The sequence below is a fragment of the Rissa tridactyla genome, chromosome 4, assembly GCF_028500815.1.
Source record: "Rissa tridactyla isolate bRisTri1 chromosome 4, bRisTri1.patW.cur.20221130, whole genome shotgun sequence".
Taxonomy (NCBI): Eukaryota; Metazoa; Chordata; class Aves; order Charadriiformes; family Laridae; genus Rissa; species Rissa tridactyla.
The window spans coordinates 45,359,677-45,373,884 of record NC_071469.1 but is presented as its reverse complement, the minus strand read 5'-3'; the positions used below and the strand labels follow the sequence as shown (position 1 = coordinate 45,373,884).

At 37.6% G+C, this 14,208-nt stretch overlaps 1 protein-coding gene across 1 annotated transcript; it reads left to right on the top strand.

Annotated features, from left to right (window-relative positions):
• The first annotated feature begins 209 nt into the window (after window positions 1-209).
• Window positions 210-13,935, top strand: NUSAP1 (nucleolar and spindle associated protein 1). Its single transcript, XM_054197608.1, has 12 exons — window positions 210-370; window positions 1,393-1,458; window positions 2,537-2,728; window positions 3,820-3,994; window positions 5,742-5,831; window positions 6,562-6,674; window positions 7,360-7,425; window positions 7,613-7,797; window positions 9,940-10,115; window positions 11,122-11,232; window positions 11,789-11,900; window positions 12,278-13,935. The coding sequence occupies exons 1-12, from the start codon at window positions 278-280 to the stop codon at window positions 12,363-12,365; spliced, it is 1,467 nt and encodes a 488-aa protein (XP_054053583.1). The 5' UTR covers window positions 210-277; the 3' UTR covers window positions 12,366-13,935.
• Window positions 13,936-14,208: the final 273 nt, after the last annotated feature.

Sequence of the window (14,208 nt, the reverse complement as noted above, 5' to 3'; positions counted from 1 at the left end):
CGTTCCGTTGCCCAATCAAGCAGGAGAGGGAAGGGCCTCCCCCTGCCAGCAGCGCCTATCGCGTTTGAAAAAAAGCACGCCCCGGTAGCCGCGCCGCTATTGGTGGTTTCCGTGCCCCTAGGCCAACCCCTTTGCCTCACTCAGCCAATGGCCTGGCGCGGCCGATGAGTTCCAACGGCAGGGGTAGGGACAAGGCGCGGTGTGTCAGTTGAGCGCGAGATTCGAAGCGCGGCGGTTGGGACCAGCGGGGTTTTGGGTCGGTACCGCCGCCATCATTATGGCGCTGTCTTCGTTCCAGCAGCTGGAGTCGCTGAAATACACCGAGCTCCAGCGGATCGCGAAGACTGTCGGCCTGAAGGCCAACCTGCGGGTGAGGCGGGGGGGCAGCTGCCGCTGTTGAGCAGCGAAGGGCGAATGGGGGGAAAGGTTCGGGTGTCCCGCCCGTCCTCCGAAGAGCGGCCCCCGGCTCTGGGGCTCCTCCTCTGCCCGGCCCGGAGCTGAGGGGAGTGGGTGGCGTGAGAGGAACGCTGCGCCCCGCGGGGTCTGGGGCCCGGCGTGTTCAGTGCCCGCGGCGGGTTACCGGTTGTGGTTAAGAAGGAGAAATTTAAGCACGCACCGATCTCTCTTGCCTAGAGCTATAAGTTCACGACGGCGGCCTGACCTCTCGTGGTAGGTAACGCCAGTAAATCGCTCGGCAGCAGCCAGGCTGCTGCCCTGCCAGTGGGAGAAGGCATAAAGCCTTGAAAGAAAGAAAATCCACAACGTTTCTTGTGGGCAGAGGGACTTACCGTCCTGACAGGACTAAGACTTCGGGGTTGGGGTTTTAGTTCTGAGTTATTTTGTTCTTAAACTTCAAGTTCAGGTTTGTTTTTATGCTGGACTTTCCAATTAGGTATTTAAGAGCCTTTCATAGCCTAAAATATCAACGATATAACTTTGTTGTTGTTATTTTATTGCTATTACTGTTGAATATGTGTAAGAGACGAGAAGAATGCTTTGCATGTAGTATGGGCAAGACAGAATTTGTTGCAGAAATTTCATACAATTTTAATTCACGTTCAGCTACACACTGCTGCTAAAAAGAGCCAGTCTCATTCATCATTGAACAATTAAACTTTCTGGAAAATAGACGGACCGGAAGAAACCTAGTCAGGGAAATTTGTCTTTGTGCTTCTGTGGAGAATACGCTACACGTATTTCTGTAGCCTTAAGCACTTTCTCTAATTTGACTGACTTGAATGAAGCTCTAGGCATGCCTTATTCCGTTGGATTCAGGGGATGTTCTGCTTGTTTGTTGGATCAATTTATAGGACACTAATTGGGTTTATGCAGTGTTTTGTTTGGTGACTTAATGCAACATTTGGTTCATATGTTGTTTTTATTTCTCTACAGGCAGACAAATTGTTGAAAGCACTGAATCAACACTTTAATGGAACCAAACAAGAAAATGAAAATATGGTAATAGATAATAAATCAGCCATTCTTTTTGAGAGAGACAGATCTAACTAGTAATTAGTAGAGCAGGGCATGTATTGAAGATTGTTTTTTACCAAGATGTAAACTGTGATATAAGTACTTTTTTTTCTTAATAATGCCTTTAGTTTAATGCACTCATGTACTAATAGAAACAGGTGTGCTAATATTAAGCTTTGAAGTGGCCTCCTCTATGACCCGAAGCTGCTTTCCTTTCAGCTGCCAAAATTAACAATGTTTTTTTCAGCATCAGTACAAAATTATTCTCTGTGAACGCTAACATTTAATTTCCATTGAACTAATCTTAATTCTTGCCTGCTTAGCTCCAGACAGTAGCCAGTACCAAATATAAAAATATTTTATTTGTTTTCATGCCTAGATGTAAGGGACTAGATACTCATTGGAAAGCATTTTGCATCTACTACAATTTACTTACAGTGACTCTATAATGAAAGTGATGCAATTGTGATGTTTACTTTATTCATCTCTTTATGTATTGTTTTCTTAACTTTTAAAAAAAGTTTTATGTTCTGGAAGTGGAATTATTTAGTTAGGTATGGCCATGTTTTTTATGTTTTTGATAGAATGTAAATTGGTATCTGCTTTTTCTAAAATATATATCCTTTTAAGTGCTTCCTTTAAAATCATCTTTAAAGGTTTGAGGAACTGATGTGATCCTTGTCAGCTTATTTGTAATTTTCACAAACATGGAAGAGGCTCTGAGTTCTTGGTGAAGAGTATTCTACAAAAATGTACAAATCTGGGAGGGTCACAGCATCATGCAAGTCAGTTTTCAAATATAAAGTATTTTTAGTAATCTTATTAAAATGCTATACAATAAAACAAATGCAGGACTTATTTTTAAAGTCTTCAAACAATGAGCTTTGTTTAGGGAAACCTAGATATTGCTGATTTCTTGATTACTATGCTACTAAGTGGCATGCTACTGTTTTCCTCTGTGTGAAATACTTTTTCCAATAATAAAATCAAAACTGTGTCTTTGAAGTATCTAATTTATGTTTGTGTCAGATATGTTCCACATTGTAGTATTTTTCTGCTACAGGACTCTGAAAAATGTGCATCTGCTTCCATTGAATCAGGTGAAATGAGCAATCATGAGGAAACTATGCCTCATTCAGTGTCTCTTATTAGAAAAAGATGTGGTAAAGAAAAGAAAATAACCAGAAAAAAGAGGAACTCTAAGGAGGAAACTAATACCAATGAAGAAAATACAGGGCTTTCTGAAGAGAAAGAGGTGATTTGCGTTCCTTGGTTTTGTGTGCTGGTGTCCCCCCCCCTTTTCCCCATAGCATAGTTTAAACACACCTGATTTTCTTTTTTCTACCATCGTTTACCAGGTGGTATACATTTTATATATATCTATATGCGTGTGTGTGTCTATATGTATAAGAATTTCACGTGCAAACATTCTGGTACTGGTCTTCTGTACTTTGTAGCACTGATTTTTGTCTGTCTTGACTATGTGCTATTCCATAATGAACAGAGATTACTTGTTAGTCATTACTTAACGGAAATAAGTTAAATTCCTCTAAGAAATATAGAATTCCAAACACTTTATCTGAATGTAAGACTGCTGTCATTAGTTCATGATAGTATTCTGAATATTGGACTAGTTTCAAATTTATCTAAAATAAGGCTATTTTCATTTCACTTCATATGAAAAATTAACAGAAATTGCATGATTGCCGAAGCCTCAAAATTTTTTAATTCCCACTCATCTCAGTCAGTTCTTTATTCATGCGTTGTAGGACTGGGGGAGGGGAATTTTCACGGTGAGATGGGGTAGAATTATTTTTCACTAGAATTACGTGCAAGTAGTGGGTGAGCTAAGAACTGCGTGGAAAAACGTTTACTGATTAAAGTCAGAGGAGGGAAATGGGGAGTGTTAGTCTGTTAGTGTTAGAGAATTGTACAGTAACCAAAGCTACAATAGTAAAATGTAACATAGCTAGGGAATTTATTTTTACACGCAAATAATTAACTTTTGTCAATAAAGGAAATTTTATACTAAAATGTTAAGAGCTATGCAGGTAAAAGCTTTCTAACATAGATCTGTCTGTGAAATAATAGGTTAAATATTTCAGAGGCTAACTCAGGCTGGACTTCAGAAAGTCTCTTGCTCAATCTCCCAATCAAAGAAGCAGGGTCAATTTTGAGGTTAGGCCACAATGCTTAAGGCTTTATCTAATCTGATATCAAAAACCTCTAAGGATGGAGGAAATGCAACGTCTCTGGGCATCCTGTTCCACTGACTGACTATTCTCAGAACAACAGTTTTCTTCATATCAGAGCAAACTGTTTAAATGAAGTATGTTTAAACTACAGGAGCATTCTGAAATGAAAGAAAACGAGGTGCCTTGGGGTGAACAAGACAAAGGACAGAAGGTGTTGCAAAAGGAGGAACAAGTAACTAAAAAGACAGCTATTGAGAAGCAAGGGTTGGGTGCTGGTCAGAAAGAACAACCAGAGAAGACTTCTACTCAAAGTGGTGGAGATGCATGTAAGTAGAAAATTCCAAAAAAGTTTAGTAATTTGTACTACTAAAAATAACCAAAAGGTGCATTTTATTGTGTCCGCAAAGATTTTTATGGCATGTCTGGTGATCAGTACCTTATGTGGTGATAAGAGAAAAAAATCTGTCTTGTTGGAGTTTGTGTACTTGTTCGTTTAACATGTTGTGTGACGCAAATCCACAAATTCTGCAGTATAGGAATTCTGCTGGCTTGGACTTCAGAACTCTGGACCTGATGCTGTTAGTGAAGGAGTACTTGAAGGTCTGAGTGTACTTGAGTCTTGCATCTCGTTTAGGATCAGTGCCTTTTGGAATACCCCTGAGATGTTATTTGGCTCCTTTAAAAAGTGGCAAGAAAGGGAGGGCTTCCTTCCTCATGCTTCATTTTTCATTTTCCTATAGATGGACAGGTTTTGTTGTTTTCTTCACAGGAATAAAATTAGTAGAAAAGGACATACAGGCAGAATCCTTTATAAATTGTTTAAACTGCTTAACAATGTCTGAATGTATTACAGTGGATCATTTTTCTGTCTGGTGTCTTTTTCAGACCTTCAAACATGAGGCTGCTGAAAATATTGATTTATTTCTCCCCCACTCCTTTTTGCATGCAGCTGATATGATGAAATTAATTTGTCTGCCCAATCTGATAACTTATTGATACTGTGGGTCTGTAAAAAAAAAAGATACATACCATTATTTGCTCCTGTTAGACTCAGTGTATGTAGTCCTTGAGCTGCATTATGGGTATTCTTGATGTTCAGTAGAATTTACAAGGGCATTCTTATTGGAGGCCATCTATAATTTTTAAACTAATTTAGAAAATGACAATTTTTCAATGAAGGCTTTTTTGAAACCAGAAGCAATAGAATATGTAGAGGATGCTTTGGTTGAGGCAGCATTCATCCTGGCAGTTGGCACAGTCCTATAACTATAAATATCTGTACTGCTTTCTGTTGCTTTGTTTTGTTTTTTGCCCAGTAATTTCAGACAGCAAAAGCTGTGTGACAGAAAAATACTATGTCTGCATTTAATGTTGAAAAGTTGATTTTTCAACAATCCCCCATTACTTGCTTCCAGTGAGGATTTCCTTCAATATATTGAGGTCATCCAAGTTTACTTTGAAGGGGATGGGAATTAATAGAAAAGCAAACGTTTGCTTTCGATATGCAAATATTGAACTCGATATGAAGTCTTTACCTGATTATTTTTTTTCTTAATAAAATAAAATTACTCACTAAAATGTGAACATGAGCTTAATACTATGCCTGAGAGCAGAAATGATAAAAAGAACTTAGACTAAAACTCTTTATACGTGTATAAGGAAGTGGCAGAAAAGCTGGCCAAAAGGTATTTCTTTGTTATCAACATTTAAAAAACACCAGCTTATTAAACAGATCAAGAGCTGTGAATTTAACATTGTTTGTGCTTACCACAAGCATAGTTCTCTTGTTAACTTCTCCTGTGAATACTATCAAAAGCTAATAACCTAGTATGACTGTAAGATTTATCCTGGGCTTGTAGTTTGTCAGGACATACCTGTCGCTGACGTACCATTTAAAAGGCTTTTGGGTGACTTAGGACATATCTATTCCAGCTGATACTTTTATTTCTAAAAACCTAAATCCACTTTGAGGACATGAGGTGTGTTTTGGAACAAATAATTTTACAAAGTTTGTGATGACATTAAAATATTTTCCAGTAGTTCTAAGAATTTTTTCTACTCTTACTGTACCAGGTGATGTTCACCATGCAGGAGGGAAGATCCCTTTATATGTAGGCCATGCATCGAGGTCTGGGAAAAGAGGAATGAAAGCTACTACACCAAGTAAGATAACCTACCATCTAGATGTATTGTCTCCGTGTGGAGACTTGGCTTACAGTTCTTTACAACCCAAATTTCTATTTCCACTTGAAGAAGAGAACATCCTCTCTTTAAAAAGCAAGCAAACAAAAAAGTTCCCAAAGGTTACATTTTAAGGTATATCTTCCAACTTGAAAATTCACAGTAGTAAATTACTTGCATGTATGTTATAAAACTGGTTTATTGAGCACTTTGATGTCTTTTGGATATAATACTTGTATTCATGATTTTCAAACCAACAAAGAGCAGGAAGACATGCTGTTACTCTTGCTTGTTTAGTTTTCACTTTATAAATGCTACTGTTGGGCTGTGTTACTACGTCTTAGCTATTTTTTGTCACTTTGTAAAATATATTCATTCATTTAAAATTTGGAATTATTTATTTTTTTTCTTTAACTGCAGAATTTGGGGGTTGGATGGGGTGATCTTTAAAGGTCCCTTCCAACCCAAACCATTCTATGACTATAATTCTCCAGAGCATGCACCAGGTAACTGGCTATGTAGCTGGTGAAGTAGATTCTATTTCATACTGTTTGGTTACCTTTGTATACACAGTCTTTGATTTAGAGGGATACATTGTTGAGGGTTTTTTTGAGGCCATAATGATAGGTGTTGCAAGATTCTTCTATTAAGAAGTGAACTTCCTTAGAAACTTATCAGATATGTGACTCTTCTTATTTTTGGAACGTCTTAGACTTTAAAAAGTTGCATGAGGCTCACTTCAAGAAAATGGAATCTATTGACGACTACATTGAGAGGAAAAAGAAGATGATTGAGAACTGCAGCAGTTCACTCAATGAAGTCAAGGTAAGTGATAACACAGGAAGATATCCATTGTTCCCGTATTCATTTATCTCCCCAGTCTCTCTGTAAAAGTCCTCTAGAGTCTCTTTAGAGCAGTAAGTAGCTGGTCATGTGTACATGCAGTGGCATGTTATGATCAGTGAAATTTAATGGCAGTCCTGTATAACTACTTATATATATTTATTTGTGTATAACTTGTACGGTTGTATAAGTTTTTATATATTAACAGTGTATGGCTATAAATAGTTATAGAAAACAACAAATAACTTGTCAGTTTTGAGTAAAAATAATTATGTCAACATTTCTTTTATGAAGGATCTCCTGGAGCTTTTGCTTACAACTGTTTGAATTGCTGCAGAGCTTAACCAAGGGGATGGGTTATTTTTCAAAGAGTGGGAATTAAATATTTAAGTTCCTTTTTTGTGTCTTGAAGAACCATTGTCCAATGACCGCATATGACTCTCCTTTAAAATATATGCAATACGTGTTGTTCGCAGCGGCCCTGACTCTCAGTTTTTGTATTTCATGCTTGCATGGGTAAAAGCTGCTAATACGGCCTCTTTCAGAGTGTGCCAGACCTTAGGGTGTCTGCCATGGGTCAGTAACGTGTCAATGAATATAGGAATGAATGTGTCAATGGACGTATCAAAACAGTAACACTGAAATTCCTGAAAACTACTTTTGTCAGGTGTTGGCCAAAAAATCAAATCACCTGAGAGCATCAGAAAAAGGCACTCCGCATAACAATTCTAAGGTATGCGTTTTCAGATCAGTTTAATAATAATAGAACTAATGTTTTTGGTTTTATGCTTTTAAAGAAAAAAGGGAAAAAATGAAGAGACTGTATGATTATGACTCACTGTGTATTTTCCCTTCCTCTTAGATGCTTTTCTGATAAATTTTTAGCAGAGTGTGCTAACTCATTATTTGCTTTTCCCTAGAAACAAACCAGTGGCAAAACATTTTTATTCAGCCCAAATCCTGAAAGAGGCAGATTCTCTGCCACCCACACGCCTGCTAATCTCCGGCACTCACCACGCAGTTCGCTGAATGCTGCCAATCGGAGTATTTTACCTAGGAAATCTTCATTTAATCCCGTCCTTTCAACAACCAAAATGAATGTCAGGTAAAAAGATCAAACCAAAACTACCAGTGAGCAATTTGGTATGATACACGTGAAATAATCAACACTGACTGTGATTTCACTACATTATTTTCATTCCAAACATGAACTACACGAGGTTAATTCTGATTACTAACTTTTGGTCTAGCTTTATGGCTGGTTTAAGCCTTACTGTTCTGTTACTATCTTGATTGTTCATTTTGATGTTTGATGGTAGAGGAATCTTGCCTCTCTCTCAGCTTTCATTTTTAGCATTTTCACTTAAATCAACCAAGCCGAATTATTTTTCTTCTCTCACTGTGTTAGGTTTTTCAGGCAACCTAATAGTCTCTTTTATATAGGAATTAATTTATTTTTGAGATTACTTAATCAGAACTGTATGCACTGTTGAAGGTGACTCACAATGGAGTTGTCATTTGGGGTTTTTTTTGGGTACTCTTCCTTTTCTCCACCCCTCTGTCCCCTCAAGTCGCAACAGGGGCACAATTTGTGATTGACTACTATAAGCAGATGATTTCTAGCAGATGGGAACCAAGTTGACACCAGAAAGATGTGATGAATGAGCTAAACAAATGAGCTCATACTCAATGCTATTAAACCTCATCTCGTTTTCTTTTAAAACACCATGTGCACTTCATTATTCCTACACAGTAATCTAATTTTCTATTATGTTAATATTTCCTGAACTTTTGTTATCGGTAAATTTTATTAGCTTCTTACTAATTTTGCTGAAGCCTTGAACAAAACTCCTCTTAGAAGGAATCAAAAGGACTGTCCGTATGATGCTCCATTGATACATGCCCTTTTGCCCAGTTTTCTTATAAGTGAAAGTCCTTGTCCCTACTATTTCTTTCTTGATTTCCAACTATTGTACTAATTCAAACTTTATTAAATTTACGAAACTTTCCACCATGACTAAAGTTCAGATTTAGACATTCTGTAATTTACCCTTTTCCTTTTTTCCCCTTCTAACAATTACATGTTACTTTAGAGTTCTCTAATAACCTTCACTTCTCAAGTCTGGCGTGCCAAGATTATAGCTGCTGAGACTTTTTTGTCCATGAATGAAGTGTGTGAGGGGTGGTTATTATTAAGTCAGATAGTGTGACTTCTAATATTGACAACTCCTAATAAATAATTGTGGGGCTTGTAATTCTTGCATGTAGTTCTTTTACTATTCAAAAGTCAAGATTACAGATTCCTTGGAAAATCAAGCTCATCATCTTCCTGGCTTTGTTCCTGCTTCGAATGTACTATCTCTAATTTCAATAGATAACCACAAATGAAAACAATATTCATTCTGCCTCTGGTTGGATGATCTTTGTCTTCACTGCAGCCCTACTTGATTCTTAGCAATATGTAAAGAAAACAACACTTAGAATTTGCTTCCATTCCATTTGTCTAAAGATGTGCTGAGGCGGATCTTGCAAGCTGCGCTTCATCCAGAAACTTGCTAACCCTCAAAATGTGGCTTTCTTCAACATTTACTCACTTACTCATTTATTCATTTCCATATCTTGCAGGCTTTCAGCTTATTCTTAGTACCTTTTTGATAAGGGTATTACTTTATGCAAGATTTTCAATTTTCTTTCATATATTTTTATATATATGTACATGTGTGTGTTTATACACACACATATACATTAAAAATGTGTGTGTGTATACGCACATAGATACAGCACATGTGTGTGTCTTGGTATGCAGGTAACTTGTGTGTTTTGACTAAAATTTCCAGCTTCTTCCTCTTCTGATTTTCTTTTAGTTTTTCTTAATTTGAATTTTCAAATTAACAATATTTATATATAACATTTTACTACAGAATCCAAATCTAAAGTAAATAATATATGTTGGTGAAGAAATCTACTAGCTTATTACATCCAAATATATTTGCTTTCCAAAATAACAACAAAGTCACTTCTTTGTAATTCTTAATATTAGTTACTGCTATTGATGATGGCTCATGACTTGAAAACTGCCAGCAAAGGTATTTTTAGTGCAGCTTATGCATAAGCTGTGAACATCTTACACGCAGTAAAACTTTCTACCTGTAAGAGAGGTAGAATGCAGAACCTTCTGTATTCTGTCACGTTGCTTGCATTCCTTGCAGATAAATAATTTTGTCTTCATATTTCTAATAATTTTCAGGTTCTCAGAAGCCACAAAAGATAATGAGCATAAACGCTCTCTTACCAAGACTCCATCTAGAATGTCTCCGTACTTGGAGGAGAACTGCACACCTGGTAGCCAAAAGAGCTGCAAACTAATAAGTCAGAAAAACAGCAAGGGAAATGCAAGAAATAACGATCTGACTGCATCAAAGGGTAAAGTGGATTGTAAATATTTGGCTTTTTCACATCAAGACTTTGTCTTATTGAATTATTATATAAATTTTTTTATACCCTAATGTCATGACCCAGGTTTTAATTTCATTCTCTAATTTATGACTGATTCTTTAGAAACTGCAGCAGGTTCTTTTCCTTTGGTTTCCAGCATTTTCACTAAAATGGTTAGGTGCTAAGACTATGATACCTAGCTACCTACAGAAAAGCCTGATGTAGGGCACAGAAATCATTCTAGACCTTTAGGGACTACATAGCAAAAGACTCATGTAACAGGTACAGAGAGATCTTTCCTGCAGTTAGAGGAGGCCCTGATGCCTTCTCAGAGGTCTCATTCTCCTTGCGGGGCTGGCGTGCACCAGGCTTCTAGCTGTGTATTAGGACAACCTGTTACCATCAGCCTTGACAACCCTGATTAACTCAGGAACTGAAGCTCTGTAAGAAAAAGCAGAAGTCTTCAGATTACTAATGATCTCTGCACCAGCACAGCTCTGCTACCTAACTGGTGCTCCCCTAGCATCACAGGTATGTTAGCACAGGTCAAGAACTCAGTTGCCTGTCTTGCTGTATGACAATATTGATGTGTTTTAGGGGGAAAGAAAAGTTCCCCTGCTGAGCAGAAGCTTGTGTGCTCTCGAAGAATGCTTCTTTTCTTAAATGTGAAAATCACTTGGTTCCAAATAAGCAGAGACTAGGAAACATAATTTGCTCTGAAGGACTAGAAAAATACATGGAGCTACACATGCTATTGCATACCATCATCAGCGCAAAAGGGCTAATACTCTACAACTCTTGCTCTCTGAAAGCTCCCCATTTCAAGTGAGCTGTATTTGTGCAATTCTGTCTTTAGAGGTAGCAGACAGTAGCATTTAATGGCTCTTTGGTCTTGATAATTGTAAGGTGGCTTTCACAGGCACTTTCCAACTTGCTACGTACAGTGATGTTCTTGCTACTATAATTAAGTATGCTATCTTGATGCCTTTTGCAGTTACCACCCCCTTCAAGTTTGCAGCTAACTCTGCAGAACCCACAAGCACAAAGAAGACATTTGATCTCAAAGCAAGTCTCTCGAGGCCGCTTCGATACCAGCCACATAAAGGTACTGTGATCCTGTGCTGCTTGTGTTGGTCATACTCCTTAAAAGCAAGGCATTGATACAGACCATGATAAAGCAATGTTTTCAGTCTCTTTTCCTCTTCCTTTCCCTTCCTGTCTGGATTCCCACACAGTTTGCAGACCAATGTTAAATTTCTGCATAATATATCCTTTAAGAGCCTCCCTACTGAAGAATAAGTTTTTATGATCAAAAGCCCACAAATACAAGAGTAAACATCCTTGTATTCCACTGAACAGATGTATGTACAGGGAATAAATGAGGCTTATTTTTACTTTATTTTAAAAAGTCCACTAGTGTGTGAGAAGCTGAACTTTGTGTGGTGAGTGTCACTCATAACTACAGTCACCTGCTACTACTTACAGAAAAACTACTTGTAGGGAACAGGCTGGTGAAGCTGATAATACAGCTGAAGAGGCGTTTCATCTTCAAGTCAACCAGCAAAAAACCAAGCTAGCTAGTATATTGTCACAATAACAAGTTAAGCACATAATTACTAAACTAGTAATTCAATAGTCTCTCTTTTGCCCCTAAACTGTAGGACGACTAAAACCTTGGGGAGAATCTAAAGAAAATACCGTCTTAAATAAGTCTGTCAGTAACAACATCTCTTCACGTAGGAGAGATTACAAACAGCCACATCTCCAGACAAGGTTAGTACACCCTTAACTCTTTATGAATAGTGTTATTTAAAATGATATGATGACTCATTTGTCTTTTTTTGGATTTAAATATGCAATTCAGGAAAGAATACTTTTATATTAAAGCAATTTTTGCCTCCAATAGTCTGTCTAGTATAAGGAAGTCCAACAAAGAGGGCAGATCTGAATCTGACAAACTTTTATTTTATGAAAGCTATCAGTTCTAGCGTTTGGAGATTTACCTTCACCTTGGAAGAAGCTGTGAATATTGCTACGTTGTTACCTTGAATGTTAGACCTATATGTCTAAGCAGAAGTACTGTTGTTGTTGCTTGTGTCTCTACCTTTAATAAAACTTGATATGGTCTCCCTCTCTTTTTTCCCCTTCAGGGAAGAAAGGCGTGAGAAACACGAGCAAGAGAGAAAAAAGAAAAAGGCTCAGGCTCTTGGAAACCGTAGAGGACTATCTGCATGTTAGAAATATCTAAGAAATCACTGTAAATACTGTTCCTGTCATGTAAATATTTCTGCTGTCTGTATATGCTTCAGGTTGCCATTAGCTAGTGGAATCCAGAGGGCATTGAATGAGACCTTATAATGCATCTGAGTGTAATGTTTGTGATCAACTTCTCCAACAAGATAAGAATTCTAAACTTTTAGGAGCTTAGAACTATCTCTAGTTGCTTAATAACACTTTCATTTAACTAACTCATTTTACTAAAGATGTTAAAGCAGAAAAGTAGAAAAAAGATGCTCAAGAAGCCTCCTTGCAACTTAAGGCAGATTTCTCCATCAGAATGCATTTGCCACCCACTAGAATGCAGACTTTCAATAGCAAGCTTCAAAATATTCCACTGGTAAATTACAGGAGTTGGAGATGTCTGCTTGCCCTGTTCTCCAGAGCGATCCTTAAATTCTGTAACAACTGTTACAGCAATTATTCAGCATTTCTAATTGTGCATGCCTATGAAGTAGTAGGGAATTTCCAAGAGAAGAAAAAATATGCAAGCTCTCTGGAAAACTAAAAGCTTACAGCATTACATAACTGTAAAATACCATATTTTAAAAAAGTCATAACTGAAAAGTGGCTTTACAAATTGCCAACTGGATGCTTTGAACAATTAATGTTTTCCTTTCTAGGCTAAACAGTAGATGTTAACAACATTCTTCAGCTTTTCATTTGTATGATGCTTAAAAGAGGTTACAGTAGTGTTTAGGCACATTCAGTACCTTAGATCTAAAAGTTGTTGTTCGTTTTAAAAAATTCATAGGAAAGCTGTCTGGATTTATTATGGATAGAACTGGAAAGGTAATTTAGCAGTTATTTGCTCAAAATTCTAGCCAAGATTAAAATTGTTTCAATGAATTTAGTGCCCTATCAAATATATGCCCAAATGTCAAGAACAAGCAAAGTTTTTTATAAACTTAATGGGAATGAAATAAATATTTTGTCTATATCTTGTTTATAAATAGTTATATCACCTAGTGTACTATGTATAACTACCTCCTTACTGCAGCACTTGTATTTACTACTCTGTGTCCTTGTGTGATGAGTTTTCCTTACCTATTATCCTGCCTACCACTTCATAAAAGCATGTTTGTTCCATTATTTTTAGAAACAACAACCCTAACCTCTCTTTTGCTCTTAATTCTGTGCAAGAGGAAAATGATACTATAAGACTTCAGCTTGCTTTCTTGTGGCCTCTTCCATATAAGATATAGGTACATTTAATATTTGTAAAGTACACTTAATCAAGGTCACTGCAGAGGAGGTCAGTGCTTTGATTAGACGACGTTTGTGACGGCTGAAATGAAACCATTCAACGCTTGTTCTTTAAAGTTACTGAAAACCAGACTTCTAGAAAAAGGGAGGTAGTGAGCTTCTGTGCCACCCCCTGAGGCTGTGACTTCTTACAATAGAGCTGAGCGAAGATGATACCACGCATCAGAAAGTATGATCTGACCTGCCCTGTAATGGTGCTAATCAAGGTGAGCTGTGCCTCCTCGGGGAGCAGACAGCCATAGGGGCTCCCCCCCTAGACCACCCTTGGAACACAACTTCTGTTCAGCAGCCTTCGCTCTATAAAGCTGTAGGACTGTCATCAACAGCTCTACAGAAAAGCCCAGCCCGCTGCATAGCTACTGTTGCAATCTTGGCAGGGGCAGCTTTTTCTTTTTTTAGTTATTCAGAGGAGCCAAAACTAAAGGTTGAAATACCTCTGCCTTTTCCACTTCTGGGGCTGCTCTTTGTAAGTTTCAGTGGCTGAGCCACACTTATGCACCCTTCCTTAGGCTATTAATTCTCATACTTTTCCCTGGTT